The sequence below is a fragment of the Thermobia domestica genome, chromosome 12, assembly GCF_964235325.1.
Source record: "Thermobia domestica chromosome 12, izTheDome1.hap1.1, whole genome shotgun sequence".
Lineage (NCBI taxonomy): Eukaryota > Metazoa > Arthropoda > Insecta > Zygentoma > Lepismatidae > Thermobia > Thermobia domestica.
Window position 1 is genome coordinate 32326108 of NC_137465.1, and position 18056 is coordinate 32344163.

Genomic DNA, 18056 nt, shown 5'->3' on the forward strand with positions numbered 1-18056 from the left:
TCGTCAAGATACACTACAACAAATTTTCTAGTATCTAGTCCAAAATATGAATTCATCACATTTTGGAAGATACTAGGACTAGACTTTAAACCCATTGGTAGGACACATAATACATACTGTCGGCCTAAATATATAAAACTTGTGGATGCGAAGGAATCAGGATGCAGTCGAATACCATAATATCCCATTGTAGCATCCATGGAGCTAAAGATTTTAGCCCCAGAGATGCGAGTAAGAATCTCATTGATGGGTTCGACTTGTATTTTCGGACTTACGACCTTTAAATTCAGTAATCTGAGGTCGATTACAGGTCTCACACCCCCAGAGGACTTCCTCACGCAATGAATTGGATTGCGATAACTGCTGGGATGTTCTTTGGCTATCCCCAACCTTATCCATTTATTCAATTCCTCCTCAAACTCTTTTTGCATAGCTTGAGGGATTGGATAGATCTTTCCGACCACAGGTTCTTGGTCTGTTAATTCTATTTTATAAGGTTCGCATCGAATAGGTTTGGGATAGTCGCAAAATAAGTGCTTGAATTTAAGGAGCAAATTTTCTAATTTCAATTTTGTATCATCATCTAAATCATCGCGACCCTTAATGTATTCTTTGATTTCCAATTCAGAAATCTCACCGTAATCTCTACATTGGGCATTAGAAGAAGAAAGAATTTGGTTAGGTTCACGTAATTCCAAATTAGTATCTAAATGAACAAGGAGCACCTTTGGATAGGAAATATCCAAAGTTACTTCTTCCTCATTATTATTTTTCAAAACTAATTTTCTGTTATGACTATCCAAAGTGACCCGAAACTTAGCGAAGAATGGCGAGCCTAATAATAGTCCAGCTTTCATGTCTTTAACGACAAAGACTGGGACGTTGAAAAGATTATCTTGTATATTTAAAGTTAATTCAAGCAATCCCTTCACAGGAAACTTGTCTTTACCTGCAAAAGCAGTCAAATGTACACTTGGTACTGGTTTGAGCTTTGCCGAACGAAAAGAATTTTGAAGGTTTTGCCAAATATCATAATTGAGGAGGTTCAGCTCTGCCCCAGTATCAAGGATACATTTAATTTGCATTTCCCCCACCTTGCAATTTATAGAAGGGGAAGGAAATATCTCGAAATCTTGTTTGGACATATTCCCTTCTTCTTCCTTTAACACAAAATAAGTCAGTAATTTCAACGAAGACTCATTTTCAATCGACATATTTTCTTTCTCAAAAGAATAAGGTTTACTAGCATTTTGATTCGGGGAGAGAAGTTGGTTGGAGCAGCCGTCGTCTCCCCTCAGTGACGACTGCTCAACATGTTTTCCGAAACAACTACCGGATTTGTCGGTTCCGCAGTCACCGAAGGATACGGTGGACGCAAAGCGGAAGTGACAGTAGTCACAACAGGTAAGCTTTGGGGAAATGAAGAAGTTACCATAGTAACAGAAGGACCTGGCATCATAACCGGTTTCATATTACTAAAATTGTACATTCCCGGTACTGTATATGGTACTGGTACTGGTACACCCCCATACATCGGAACCGGCTGAATACCGTTCATGGGTCTAAAGTTATTATTTCTATTCTTTTCCCATCCTTGTTTTTGATTTCGGTTTCTTCTCCAGGTATTACGGTGTGATCTCCCGTTGAAATTTTGAGGTTTATTTCCAAATTGGGAATTAGAGTTATTTTCTCTTACACTACTTTCACTGCAGGTCGGCTCCGTTTGCACCGCATTGTCGGTTCGATTAGTGTTATTAGGTAAAAAGAATGTTTTCCTGACCTGTGGTTTTCTCGGTTGAAATTTTAAACTACCCTGATTTCCTAAGGAGGGAGTTGGACTACATTCTAATTCGGCTATTCGTAGCATCAGATCCTGTACTGTGATAACTGAGCCTAATTTCAAAATTTTCGCTTCTTCCTCAGGAAGGCAATCTAAAATCAGATCCTTCAACTCTTGATCTGAAGGTGAAGTTACTATTGAATTATATCTTTCAACAATATGTCGCACAAACCCTAGCAATGAAGAATGTTTCGTTTTGTCATATCGTAGCGAGTAGAGGTGGCGCTTCTGTGCCCTCTCTAGTCGCTCCGATATGTATTGCAGTTTGAAAAGCCGCAAAAAGTCAGAGAAAGATTTTATCTGGGAGGCAACACTACGATACCAGATCTTAGCAGATTTCTCCAAAACTCGTCCCACTATATACATTCGATCCCTATCAGTGAGAACATACATGTTCATTGTGTGTAAAAGATCATCTAGGAAAATTTTTGCCATTCCCTGGGTCAGTTGCCCATCAAATTTTGGGAAATGATGCAATTCCTTCAAATAGGTTCCTGCACCCCTTTTATACGAAGGACTGTTGTCATTATTTCTATTTTCACAATCTAGTTTAAGCCTATCCTCGGTTTCATGATTATTCACAACAAGATCTAATGGAGGACACCGCTCAGTGCACGATTCGCAACGCGATCCTTTCTCTTTCCTCCTTTGTCTCACTTTCTTATGTTTATGTGAGGGTTTATTCCTAATTTCTTCCACATCAGACGAGGAAGACATCTCGGTCATATTTGTAATTTCCTCAAACCGACTTTTATCTAATTTTGGAACTGAAGGTTCCCTAACATCCTGACAACTTCGTTCATTATTAGCCAAATTCTCTTCAAATGGAAAATTTTCATTATTCGCATTTACACCATCCGATTCAAGTATCTTTTTTAGGGTATCGGTGTTCCGCTCACATCGTTCCCGATTTTGACGATACGCGTCGACCATGTCACGTTCCAATATCTTTATCATATTCACGGTCTGTTCGTTTACATCCCGGAATTTCCTATATTCATCAATTTGTCGCTCTTTGACACCTTTCAATTCAGATTCAAATTTGGAAGTTATATTCCCGAATTGGGTTTTCAACACTGACACCTCTTTAGTCGTAGTTTCTAATTTACAATTCACATTTTCATTAAATTCACTAACATCTACGGTTACTTTATCTAAATCTAACCTAAGACTAGTCATATCCTGTTTTACATTATTTACTTCCATCATACAACTATCGCGTACATTTTCTACGGTTTGTCCTAAATTAGTTTTTGTCTCATCTGATTAATCAGTTCTACTCTTACTGCCGAAACTTCAGACTTTAGTTCCTTCCGTACCTCAGAAACCTCAGACTTTAGTTCTTTAATTATGTCCACTAACTTATCTAGAAGCGGACCTCCACCAATTTCAATTTCTGGAGCAACTTTCCTTGGGTTTTGTGTACGTCTCACTTCCTCCCCATCTGATTCTACAGATTGTTTACCTACACAAGTTGCACAATACCAATTTTCCGCTGAGTGTCTTAACACTTCTTGTTCCTTTTCCGGTATATTTAAACGATTCATATGGTACCATTTGTCACAACTCTCGCAACAAATTGCAATCGCGTTCTCAACACTATTTGCACCATTACAACAACTATATTCTTCAGTCTCATGCATTATATCTGTTTCACTCATCTTACATCATATTAATTGGGTCACGCGTTTAGCAACTCATCATCGTTATATCCACTCATTATTTAACTTTCATCTCGGTTAGCACACAAAACAGAATACTTTATCAAGTAAACAAATATCCTAAAGCTGAAGTCGCCAATTTATAACACTCGTTTTTTTATTCATAATGTCTTAGCGTTAAAGTAAATAGAATCCTGGCTGAGGTAACCTAAACACATTATTTAATAAGGTACATGTTAAAATGACATTTCAGAGCTAACTTAATCTAACAACAAAGGAAAACCGTATCAATTCTCACATGGAAAATATTAATATCAAGCGGTGCGCTTAAAGTAAAGTTCACCAACAATTTTTGATGTTGATCACATATTCTTATGATATCATTCTATTGAGTGGTAACGAGATGAGCTGTCTAAACGCGTAACGCCTTTTACTTTAACTATACATATTTATTTCGAAACACTCCATTTGGTGAATTTGTGATTCTGTCTATAATCGGAACAAGAAGAGAATAAATAAATGGATTAATATTACCAAGTGAGTGTTCCTACAGAATAGTTTCCCGGTCCTTGCCACCTGGATTCCTAGCTTCACAGGACAGAATAGGTTACCAAACCTATTTATTCACACGTCGAAATCAATTTCCTCAGGTATCAGTTCCACGTCCTATTGAATATGGGACCCTGGTCCTAGTATCTGGTGAAATAAACCTCGACAAACCTACTTCCTGCACATTACGCTATCACTCGTAATGGCGGAAGTAACACTCGATGGCTTTAGCCAAAACCTGTTTTATAGAAATTTTCACTTCGGTCAGACTCCTCAGTGTTCTTTTTTTCCAAATAATTCAGGTTAACACCAATTAGTAATTTATACTAGGTTTAGTTCCGAGAGATTATACTTTTGGTTACAAAATTTCTATATTTTAAGGAGCCGACCTAGCCATCGTTCTTTTTACATTGTAAAACGGCGTTTCACTGCGTCATCATCCTCGCGTCACCAGACCTTAATAAACGCGTTTTTAAATATTATATGTTCGACTGTAATTAACACAATTTTACCATAAATACATATCGATACAAGAATCTAACCTTAAAGATCACGAATATTTATATAGGTTTCCAATTTCTAACTTACTGGGGATCACATTTGATAATTTAGAAATACCTGTTTACTTCTGTCTGGTGATTATTTCTCCTCACCATGGCTACGATTCAATCACAACTGCTAACAAACCGCCATTTTATGCTTTTTAGCATTTCTTTTTCGTCAAAGTGATTCGAATGCCCTCTTGCGGGAATAACCAGAAATGATCATTACGTTCTTAACAGAAGAATGACGGAAAACAACAAAATAACGCGAGCAATTAAATTTTCTCTAGCCAAAGACTTGTTTTGGATTGTTATTTCAATAAGGTAAGGTAAATTGAAGTAGAATGAAAGTGTAAAATAAATTTTTTTACTATATTAAATTCTAACCTGAGTTGAATTATTACAGTAACGCGAAAACATTGTAAAAAGAAACAATTCGAAATTTTGTGATAAACTATCGGTGTGTTTGCGTATCTCATATGTGTTTTGCATATCGCATATAAAACTAATAACTCTTTTGTGCCATTTATTTCATTGGCAGCGAAACAAATTAACATAAAAAAAAACGAATCTTTGGAGGCACTCGGGTTCAGTATTACAATACACGAACCAACTTCAACTTTAACGCTGCATGAACAACCGGTAAACATTGCAATACGGGTAAATATTACAATCCGGGAGCCAACTCAAATAGAATGTAAACAACCGTTAATCGGTCTGTTACAAAGTTTTCCCGCTTTTCTTTTTTAGGAGCTTTTCTCTAAAACGCTGAAACTTGTATTCCTCTACTTTTAATGAAGAGTTTATATACCGAATTTCACACCTACACCCTGAGCAGGTCTTTCGGTTGGCAATTTTCTGAATAAAGAAAGGCATTTTGGATATTTTAGACATGATCCCCTTTCCACCCTTAGGAGCAGAATTTTTAGACGCTAAAACATTTGTTTCATTATTTTTAATTAAGACTTCATTCACCGAATTTCATGCCTGCAACTTAAACGTATCCTTAAATTCAAAACTTCCAGAACAAAGAAAATACAGAGTTTGAATATAGAAATCACTCCCTTAGGAATGGGATATTTTGAGATGCTTAGACATATTTCATTACTTTTAACTAAGAGCCTGTATGCCGAATATCACACCTACAACTTAAGCAAATTTTTACATTTGCCACTTCCTGAATAAAGAACGATAAATTTGAATATTATAGGAATGATACCCTGTTCCCCCTTAGGGTTCTCGAAAACAATAACTTTTTTTTTTTTTTTTTTTTTTAATTTTTAATGAAGAGTCTGTACATTGAGTCTCACCTCTCTAATTTCTACCTGTAGTACGGCTTGACTGATGATGAATAAGTCACCTCGAAGTTTTTTATATAATAGAATAGATTATAAGTTTTATATTATGAGTAAAGCTATTATTATCATTTTATGCAGATATGGTAGAAAACCATGCTTGTTAATTGTCAAAATATAAAAAAAATATTTGTTTGTAAACAGAAAAATATAGGGATTCCACACACCAGAGATAGAAGAAACAAACGAATTATTATATTTTTAAATAAAGGTTTATACTTTTAAAGGTTCTTCTCATCGTGTTTGTATGTTTATTTTGAATACTAATTACAGAGTTACTTGCTGTGCTCCGCAGAATATGAAGGACTGTACAGAAAATAAATACCAGAAGTTTTATCTGTATTCCTGAAAATATAGTTTTAAATGCCCAAGTAAAAAAAAAAAAAAAAAAAAGTTTGGTTTATTTTCTTTTGTAGTACATAAGGTAATTTTACTGTAGCATGACAGTTGTAATATTGACACTGCAGGTAAATGTGATTTTACTTTGACTCTTGAAATCTTCAGAAACAAAGACCAGTTTCCTCTTAACCTACTATACAAAAGATAGGTCGGATGAATCACATGTTATATCAAAAACAGCAGAATGTTTTCCAATATTTTTGCGCATACCGTGCTGATATTTTTTATTTATTTTATTTTATTTATTTATTTATTTACTTATTTTTATACATATCTCTCTAGTTTTGAGTACAAAGAAGGTAGCCGAACAAAGCCATGTTTTGAGGATAATCGAATTGGCAGCCCAACCAGTTCTGCAGTTGGGGCATTTGCATTCAATCTGATGTCCATCGTGATGCGAAGTGCATTCCCTTAAGATCTATTTTCAAGTAGAGAACTGGCATATCATTTAGGGCGAAATCCGGAGAATATGGTTTAGGATGAGACGAATGCTTTTCTTGGCGAGAAACGCAACAAGCAATATGTGGCCGGTGCAGTATTATTTTGAAGAAACCAGTGTACCTGCCACTTGCCACTCTTTTGTCCGAAATGCATCGCGCAGCTTCTGCAAATCTTGCAGGGAGAGCTGACCATTAACATTGTCCAAGTGATATGAACTCATAGTGCATCATACAGTTGATGCCAAGGGAGCTAGTGAGTATAACAATCTTGGATATGATTTCTTTCGTCAGAGACAAACACTGTGTGCCACTAGTGAATGCCTACAGTTCGTCCCCTCGTAGTAGACGAAGATTCATGACGCAAATGACTATCATGCGACATTCAGTCTGAGCAGTAGTCAATTGCCTGGGCACGAACTTCACATTGACGTGTCTCACTTTTATTTGTTTTAGCGTCTTTCAGCAGCGAGGCTATATGAGACGTGGGCCTATTGCCTATCGTAGGATCTGAATCACATGAGCTCCAGCCGGGCATGGAACCCGGATTCTCCCACGCCAAAGATGCATACGCTAACCGTTAGCCACGAGGAAGCTTTCACTTTCAATTGTCAGACAGAATTGCATAAATGGATCCATGAGAGGTGCCAATTTCTTGTTCCAATTCCATGATGGTCACCCCATGATTACATGAAATTATGTCGTATTTTTTTTTTTTTTCAAACATTAGTTTGTTTCTAGATGCCAAAGACTTCTTGTTACACTGGTCATTCTTCAGCGTGTATTGACCCCATTCTTAAATAAACGGAACCTGTTATACATTGTAAATTTCTTCAGTGCTTTCTAAACATATGCTTGTTGAAGGACCAAAACAGATTTGTGACATTTCATTTTCACACCATGTTTCAGCTGTACTGTTAAAACATTATTGCATCACTGTTACCTTATATTCTTTGTTTGCAGTGCCATTGGGAGAACTGCGTGATTTATTCGTATGCTACAGTATTCTTTAGGCAAGAGCTTAACAGCCTTAGTGGGTGGTATAGAAAATTGATCTATTAGCCTTTTCCTTCCACTACATGGTAGTGAAACAGATATTTTCTCCGAAATTCGGTGTTGCCAGCAAAATTCGAACTGGACGACAGCTCTAGGCGAGAATAAAGGGGTGAGTAAAGGTTGATCTTTTCCGTCACATGAGTAAGGAATGGAATGTCTTAAATGTTTTGGCGAAGAAAAAAGTAGTCTGGAAACTCCGAGTGCTTTGTTATTTGACACTTTCAACCTGCTTTCAACAGAATATTTCTTCTTCCGTTGAGAAGGAACGACTCATATATGGAGGCAAGGTAGTCAATGTTTATTCATTTCCCCCTTCTCTATATAGAAAGAAAGATAAAAGCCGCATGTGTAAGTCATTAATTACAGTGTAACGGGGACCAAAACTATGACAACGTCGTTGGACACACATTAAATTACAGTGTCACAAGTAATAGGATACGACTGTTCGGACAGTTCCGATTACCACCCACTAAGGCCATCTTGTTGTTGTGACCACTGTATAGAGTTTTAAAGTGCAAAATGTTTTGTTGTGCTGTTTGAATATTGTTTATTGACTTACTGGATTTAAAGTTTTAATGGCTCAATTGTTTTAATATTTCAGGTTCACGAGTATGCAAATCTGGCTGCTTCTTTATTAAGTCAGAATTCTTTGAAAAGGTCATACATAAATGCTAGCTTAACAGCTAAAAGGCGAAGAACTCAAACTAGTAGTCACAATGTACCTCCTCAGTAAGTGTAATTTTGTGTGTTTTCATTTATATAATATAATTAGCGCAGGGTGCACATTATTGGTTGAAAGTTATTATTATTTATTTATTTATTTGCTTCCCTATCTGCTGTTTCAGTACACCTAAAGCTTTCAGTGCTCACGAGTGTGTCCTTCAATCGAGAGTGAATGTGAGAGGCAGTCGTCGATTACTTTCATGCAACCGTATCGCCACAACCATACTGTTTTTTCATATCCACAGGGAGGAACGCGGTTCTTTGATGTATTTTCACAAGAAGTAATAACATGTTATTAAATTCTGTTCTTGCTGGCCAACGTATCAGAGCCATGTTCTGGTTTGTTGATCTAACACCGAAGCAGATTTTCATCCATGTAATTTCTAACTTTAGTGTATCAATGCGACTAAGCGTCCACTCACCTAATATGTGTTGATTATTTCACGCAGTATTTTGCCATGGGAAAAGAATGGTTCACACACTTTTTTATGGGATATTGCACAGAAATCATTCACTTTAGGTAAATCCCACACATGCACCACTACAGCTCTTATATTCTCAGTCCCCCATGTATGAACAATACTAATCTTTCTATATTTTTAAGTAAAAATATCCAATATTTCGGGAACTTTGTCGAGTTTTCATTATCAAGAATCGTAGAGGCTTATAACATATTCAGCTAAAAAGGTCTTAATATACTTAAAGCTTCCGTCTTGAGTGGATACCTTCAGTTTATTTAAAAACAGTATATTATTTTTAACCTGGTGTCTTCTTTAGATAAGTCACTTTATTTGGGTGGGGGCTACCTTGTGTATACATTCCTCCCTTTTTTTTTTATATATATAGAAATTGACAAAAATACTTTCATTTGCCTGCAAAGAAAGAAAAATCGTAATAGTTATACTCTTTTAGTGTTAAGTGCACTTATATTAACCTTAATTCACAAGAAAGAAAGAAAAAGAAAAGATATTGGTAATATGTATTCTATTCGCTCTATTAGTGGTTGTATTTATTCATTGTTCTACTGACGCGGAAAGTCGATTCTTCACCAAACGAGTGGTCTCCCGGAACTTTTTCCCTTGGATGGTCAGTCAGTTTCCTCAAATGACTTGCTCCAATCATGAATGTGCTATCTTGTAGACAGACAGTTGCTGTTTACTATACTATGTTCTAAAGTGGCGCAATATGAGTAATATAATTTGTTCTTGTAAATTCAAACATGAAGAAATCCTTTTGTATTGACGTCACGAACACAAACGAAAAGCGGAGACTGTAAACTTAAACGTTCTTTATAAGACAATATGAATTCTTCTTGTAACAGTTTCTAAAGCGTTTGAATGACTTCTTTCTTTAAGGCTAACCGTGCATTTTCATGTTCACATTTACACATTTAGAGATGTTAAATAATAATTGTTTATTGCAGGGCTGTTGACTCTGTAGTGGCCAGCATAGATAGGCTGTACAATGACATGACGGTGAATGTCTCCAGGCCATTTGCAACAAATGCTGTATTACAGGTAATGTGATTTTGCTTTCAACGTAAGCCAAATGAATTATGACATGATAAACGAATTCATAGCTGTTTGTTCTATCGAAATTGTACTGAAATCTTTAGTTTGGCGTTCCCCTCATAAATCCTTGGAGGCTCAATAAATAGATGATATATACAAGTAAAATATTAAAGAAATAGTGCGTTATGGTGCTCAGAAAAAGCTATGAACTCATCTAGTATTCTGTATCGGTTTTACATTGCTTTTAATTTTAGTGAATTGTATGACCTGTCTACTTGATCAGAACAATTAAAAATGATGGATTAGGAAATTTTAGATGTTACAAAAGATATACGTTTATATATCCGGGATTGATGGCATGATGCTTTCTTGGAGGCGAGATAGTGTGATGGGAAACGGCCTATACTGTGAGGGTTGATCTTGCATGATGGTCTACACCCAAGTCCCGGTCGTGGGTCAGAGCCCTCACTAATAGAGGTCCCATCGCTCATAATCTTGGTGTTGTATAAGGACACAAAACACAGAAACTCAGACTAATATTTTCTATTTATAATATAAAAAAACTCATTCCGTGCGTCACGCGAATTCCTCATAGTAAACTGGCTAATAGGTGTCGCTGCATGACGCCAACAGATTTCGCTATCGTGCAGACAATATGCCAATTTAAAATTTATTACAAAATACTGAAACGATTTTATTGCAAATTGAAAACTATATTGTTTCAGAATAGGAAAAAGGATCGAAACCATATTTAGTTATGCACATTTATTCGAAGGGCATTGAATAAGTTTCGTACAGATAGTTATAATGTTGTTATTAGTTGAAATATGGTGATGAAATTTCAGGTGAACATAAGTTGAGTCTTTGGCTACAAGACCTTGTCACTCAATGTAGCCTTCATCTGCTGTGACGCATCTCGTCCAACGTTCTTTTCATGCCTTGAATCCGCTTTGGTAAAATTCAGGAGACTGACTTTTACACCATTGTTTCAGACAAGAGGGCGTTGACTCTCGAATATTTTTCTTCGCAGGTCTTGTGCTTTCAGACGACCAAACAGGAAGAAATCTGAAGGAGCCAAGTCCAGACTATAAGAAGTCTGAGGAACGACTTCCTATCCCATTTTCATGTTTTTCTGCTGTGTCATCATGGCTGTGTGAGGTTTGTGATGGACTTTGATGACCTTACCTTGTAACTCCGGTCTCTTGGTTTGGAGAGCATCCAGTAATAAATAATGCTCTCCGTTAATTGTGGAGTCATGTTCCAAGAAGTCTATGAAAATTACACCACACTGATCCCAGAAAAAGGAGGCCATAATTTTCTAGCCAAAAGAGTGAAATTACCATCTTTAAACAGTTGCAATCAACGCTGGATATTGGCGCGGTCCAGGATGTGATCTCCATAAACCAGAAGCAACGTCCTATTAATTACTGTAGCTGATTTATCACCGGTTTGAATAGGAATTCCACTACTGACCGTTATCGGGTCCTAATGTCTACTTCAGTGTTCATTATAGTTTAACTGAACAATAGGAAACAACAATTGCTATCATTTTGAAGCCAAATTATCAAAGTATGCACATCTAAACTTTCATCGTCATATTGCAACTAATAAAAACATTAAATCCATCTGTGCAAAACCTATTGAATACCTTTCGTATTTATGTTACTGCAAGTTAGTTGCGCAAACTTTTTTTTTCCAGAAAATTAGAATTTAATTTGTCAAAATTTTAACCGATAGCATATAGCGAGCCGGAGGCTTGGGAAGACAACTAATAATAATGATAAATAGAAAACTTCTACCTTTCCTTTAGTTCGTAAGTTTTTCGTTGTAATTTACAAGAAGGCGAGTTAGTGTAATAATACAAGTGATTCCGGCACAGAGAATAACAAAACAGATCACAAGAAAGTAAAAGTTTTGTTATCTCATTAATTTACCTTCTGCAACACCTAACATCTGCTAACCCAGGGCGCAAAATTTCAAAGTCAGACGCTTTCGCCAATCCAAAAATGATGGTCGCCAGTATCTCTTAATCCCCCCCCCCCCAATAGGCCTTTGGTTTGACAAAAAAAGAGATTACTTTACGGCATAAAATTTCAAAATCATATAATTAGATTCAGGGCAATCAATTTTGAATTGGACAATTCATATACATGTTAAAGACTTCACGTTTGGTAACGCTCCCTTTCTCTCTGCACTGAAGTACCAGTTGTCGATTGCAGTTTTCAGATCAAAGTCCTTAAGTGAAGGCCATTGATGGAAATTGTCAGCGAATCATCCAGTGTGTCAGTCTTCAGTGAATTCCTGTAGGCACTCTTAAATATGTGGGGGCGCGGTGGCTCAGTGGTAGAGCGTTCACCTCTGGTACTTGGGGTTCCTGATTCGATCCCAGCTCGCGCTGTGTGGACTTTGTGGTGGACAAACACCGTGCTCTTGGTTTTTCTCGGGTTCTCCCGTTTCCTCACACTTTCTTCATTCCACCATTTTATTCATTTCTCATAATCACCATCTTCCTTAGCCTAACCGGCATAACCGTGGGACGTAAAACACAAAGATTTCATTTTATTTTAATTTCATTTCTTAATTCTGCTGAGACTGCTGAAGTCTCTCTCACATGAAGCAGTACTCACAGGTAAAACTGCACAAAATATGACAATTGGAAGCAAATTTGGGAATCTCGCAATGAAGTTTTCACTGTAAATCATTTTCAGTGTCTGATTCAGCGTCAAAGAAGAAACCAAAAGTTTTGAAGACTTCATATTCGGTGTTTTCTCTCACTCAGTGACAATTATTTTCCTGCGAAACAGAAACTGCGCAGCCCTATAATTTTAGGCAGAAACCATTCCTACTAAACATTGGTCGCCAGTTCTGAACTTCTAGTCGCCAATGGCGACGTGGCGACCGGAAATTTTGCGCCCTGTCCTAATCCATCCTTTCTAATTGCTCCGGTAAAAGTGACTGTTGAGAAAAGCCACATGAATTAGAGCACTACATAGATTTATAGTCATTAAAGAAACTAGTTATTTGGCCCGCTTCTTATACACTATAGGTTGAAATCGAGATTAATTAAAGCTCTAATTATTGTTTACAATTAACAACTCTTTTTAAATTTGCCTATTAACCCCAACATGTTATACAAATATTAATGTTCAAATGTATGTTTTCGGCCCTTTACTGTTTTTCAAATAATTAAATTGAAATAAAACAGTTTTTTTTATTTGCAATAAAGCTGTCACAGTAGTTTACAATAAATGTTTCATCGGCACATTGTTTTCACGCTAGTGAGATGAGATATATTGGCGTCAGGCAGCGCAGGTAATGACACCTATTAATGTGACTGTTTACTATGAGGTTTAGCGTGACTCACGAACTGAGACATTTTCCTTATGGATAAATGTTATTCACCACCAATCGCCTGACCGGGATCGAGTCTGGAACTTTTCTGATCAAAACCTCCAGAATAAATATTTAAAGTACAGTTACGTCCAAAATGATTGTCGCATGTCTGTAAATATGTTGCTGTAGGAATATAATTTGATAACGATTTCGCCCGGTATTTCTTATAATGTTAGTATGTGTATAATCGGCAAAGACATGGGTAAATTTCATGTCAAAAGAGCAGTAAATGAGAACATCATAACGAAAAAACTCTTTCTTGTCCATTTACCAACATTTTGTTTACTTATTCTAATTTTCGTATTTATAATTCTTTTCCTATGAAATTTACCACAAATATAATTTGCCGATTATACAGATAGTAACAGTATTGAAAATACCCTGCAAAATCATTATCAAATTATATTCCCACAACAAGATAGTTAGAGATATACGACATGACTGTACTTGGCATATATATAGAGAGAAATATATTCGAAGACATACAATAGTCAACTTCTAAATTTAAACTTCAATACATTAAATCTAGAACAGCGACGAATAATGCATGATATGTTGTTTCTATATAAGTTATTTAATAATAAAATCGACTGCAGTGATTTACTTCCAGAATTTAAAATACGCACTCCTGCAAATGTAAATCGTCGTGAAAATTTCAATTTCTTTTACTGCAGCAGATTATACACGAATGCAAACAAGTGGTCACCAATATGGAGATTGAGTACAACCTACAATAGGTTAACAAAATACAGAATAGATTTGGATATTAATATTAACAGCATAAGTCAATTCAAGGCAGTTCTTTATAGTGTAATAATTAATAAGAAAAATTGTAGGTTAAAGAACATTAATGATATTGCAACCACATTATAAGTGAATTATAATATGAATGTGTTATACTTGCTTAATACATGTAATGGACACTGTAATTGGGCTTTGTAGCTTGTTGAGTCTAGAAATAAATAAATAAAATTAGGCACTGTACCATTGAACTACAATGCTAACCTGGCCAGATCGTGAATTTCGAAAAGACATCGTGTTTTACGGTATGTGGTTACTAAAATATTGTGGTTTGAATTATTCTTTCCACAACATTTAGTAAGCATGGTCCAGGGAGTGAGGTAAATATGAAGCGGAATTCCGGTGTAGACTCAGCATCGTGAATGTTTTTCTGTAGTTCACTGTATACATACGGTATATGGCAATAGCTTGAATTGTAATTTTCATTGCTTTTATCATCCTTTTTATATTTTCTTTTCGTAGATTACGCTAGGTCGTATTTTGAAGGCAGTGGTGGCTTTCCGAGGTCTCATGATTGAACTCGTACTTGTAAAAGGCTGCAACGAAGAATTCACCACCGACAACGGGCAGCTGGATCTATGGACTGAGTCACGGTATAAAGTCTTCCGGAAAGTAACGGAGAACGCCAATGCCGCCATGTTGCATTTCTACTCACCAACATTACCTGAATTAGCTGTCAGATCTTTCATGGTAAGTACAAAATTTTGTTGTTTGTTAATAGAGTGAAGTGTGTCTGTCGATTAGTTGGGAAAATTTACGAGCTTATATATATATATATTCCTTTAGACGTGTTCCATTTGTAGTTTATATACAGTGCGTTCCATGATAACACTAAGGCCCGTCTCGTGAAGAAACAAAGGCAGATAGAAACATAAAACCTTTTGTAACCTTCAAGGGACACAAAAGACAACATTATGCTGATAAGGAAAATCCTCCATGAGGGGGGGCCTAAGGGGGTTGCGAGGGACAACTACGAGTATTTCTACCGTACTTACGGATGGCCACCATGATGAATAGAGACACGATAGTGACAAGCAGTTTCCAGCATTGGTCTCTACACGTTATTAACTTTCAAACGAAGTACCACACGGTGGGGGTTGCTATTTAAAATTTTGTAGTTACACCGTAACTCCATTAAGTCCCCCTCTTGGGGGATTCTTCTTAGCATAATGTTGTCTTTGATGTCCCTTGAAGGTTACAAAAGGTTTCATGTTTCTATCAGACTTGGTTTCTTCAGGAGATCAAGCATAGTGTTGTTCGTGGAACGCACTGTATATGGAACACTGCCGCCGTCAGAGATCCACCTGCAGTTGTGTGAAGTGTATAGACCGGATGTCATGAGTGGAAGTATGGTCAGAAGGTTTAGATAATTCACAGCAGGCCACACAATGTGTATAACTAACATCGTAGTGGCCGACCGTTCATGACTAAGCCTGAATTGGTGGAAAGTGTGCAGCAAGCAATTCTGCAGAACAGGTGGTTGACAATGTCTCAACTCTCAGGCGAGTTTCCGCGGATGTCCCGTTTGTTTTTGCTTGAGGTCGTTACCCAACAACTTCAGTTTCACAAATTGTATGCATGATGGGTTCTAAAACAACTAACAGCGGAGCATAAGAAGATGCGCTTTGCGACCGCTGTGAGATTTCTGCTGCGTTACCATTAGGAAGGTGACCAATTCCTCGAGCGCATTGTCACCGGGGACGAAACATTGGTGTCTTACCTGACATCAGAAACCAAGCAACAGTCATGCACTGGCGTCTTTGGCGCGGAGTCCAAGTTCAATTCCAGGTGGGAACTCGTGTGGTTCGGATCACACGTTAAGTTGTAGGTTCGCGCCTTATGTAGTCTCACTGCTGAAAGGGACGCTAAACTCAAATCAAACCATATACTAAACGAAAATATAAGGGTTCCCCCGTCAAGAACAAATTCAAATAAACATTGTCTGTCCGAAAAATGATGTGCACAGTTTTCTAGGACGGACAGTGTGTCCTCCTCATCCGGTTCTTTCTCTGGAGGCAGAATTCTTTGACATAAGCATACAAAAGCTGCTGTCGCGTTACGACACATGCTTGCTCAACAAGGATGGTGGATATGTTGGAAAGTAGGTTATGTTTCACTTACTCCATAATAATAAAATCATTTTCTTCAGATGTTCATCCAGTTTACAGTTCATTGGAATTCGCCCTACGCAGTTTTTTAATCATTGTGTCTGCTGAAGTAATATAATTTTATTAGTTACTATAGTACGAGGGTGATCAGAAAGTAAGGTTACAAAGCCTACATTAAAACATGTATAGATTATTTCATATAAACAATACAGCCAACAGATAGTACATACGTTAGGTTATTTTTCTACATAGTCTTCTTATTGGTTGAGGCACTTATCGCATCGTGGGATGAGTTTGAAGATTACCTTCTGGTATTTAAAAAAGCGAAGGACGGCCTCAGAGGTACTCCTTCAAGTGCGGAACATTCCCAGTTCTGCCATCAGATGCCGTAACGTGATCCTCCTGTGGTCCTGAATCAGCTGTGTTCAAATGTGTTGATGCGATGCTTGGTCGGCCACTGCTCTCCTCGTCGTTGACGTTTTCTCTATCAGCCACAAACTTTCGACACCATTTTGCGACATGGTGACGAGACACTACAGTCTCTCCGTAAACCTCTATCAGCTGCCATTGAATTTCAGCCGTGGTTACATGCTTCGCCTACAGAAATCGAATAATTGAGCAGACTTCTTCGCGAGACCTGTTTTCCAAACGAGTCGCCATTTGTGTTTACCTACTACTAGAGCCATAGGTGGTGGGTGGCTGGAACTCTGCACAGTTGGCAACTCCATGTATTAAAATTACCACACACTCCCCATTCCTCTATAACAGACGAAACTCTAGAAATATTGGCTTTGTAACCTGTTTCTGATCCTCCCTCGTACTATCTGACTAGAAATGCAAAACCAATTATCAGTGTTGCGTGTAGAATATAATGGGCGATTTATCAGCTAGGAGTCTTGCCTCCGGCCGAACAGTAGTGTAATAAAAGCAAAAATTTATGAGAAAAATGATCACTGTAAATGTGAAAAAAAGAAAGTTAAATAAACTAAAAAACCCTTAATAATATAATCTAAGTGAACAAAAAATGAGCTGTCTTGAAGGACGATGGTCAGTGCAAGCTGATAACTAAAATAAAAATACTTGTTATTATAAACAATAAAGGTAATGTGTTAATAATAAAATGGATAATAAAATTCTAGGGATAACTTAGGTCTCTAATTAAAAATTAATGAGAGAAAAAATTAAAATAAAAAAGAAGGAACCTGAAGTTTGGGGGGAGATTTTGGTCTTAGTACGAACTGAAAAAAACAACCAAAACAGAAAAAAATCTACTTGAGTTGTGTAAAAAAAAAAAAAAAAAAAAGTTTTGATGTTCGGATTGAGAAACACAAGTTTTATGTAAGTTACCTTTCTTGATATAAAAGTGGTTAAAATGGAGTCTAAGCTTCTTTTGGTCTCCTAGCGTTCTAATGTATGATTTAGTAAAAGTTTATTTCATGTTAAAATTACTCTCTTGTGTAAGTCAGTTTTCTTTTAGCAAATATTGTAACCTTCTTTAATAATAATAAATTGTAGTTGAGCATCAGAGAAAAAAGGGATTTTTTACTTAAATTCCTGGAAAAAAAAAAAGAGGAACCTGTCTTTTATGCTTAAATGTTCCTAACAGGTAGGAATACTAATTGCCCCTTAAGTTTACTTTGTTTAGCGAAACAAGTTAAACAATTTTACCAAAATTCTTCGC

At 36.8% G+C, this 18056-nt stretch overlaps 1 protein-coding gene across 1 annotated transcript in view; it reads left to right on the top strand.

Annotated features, from left to right (window-relative positions):
* The window catches only part of MED27 (mediator complex subunit 27), a 32939-nt gene that overhangs the window by 14538 nt on the left and 345 nt on the right, over positions 1-18056 (top strand). The window contains exons 3-5 of the mRNA XM_081733613.1: positions 8441-8568; positions 9986-10079; positions 14730-14957. Coding sequence (XP_081589739.1) covers positions 8441-8568; positions 9986-10079; positions 14730-14957 — 450 coding nt within the window. The remainder of the gene's footprint in view (positions 1-8440; positions 8569-9985; positions 10080-14729; positions 14958-18056) is intronic.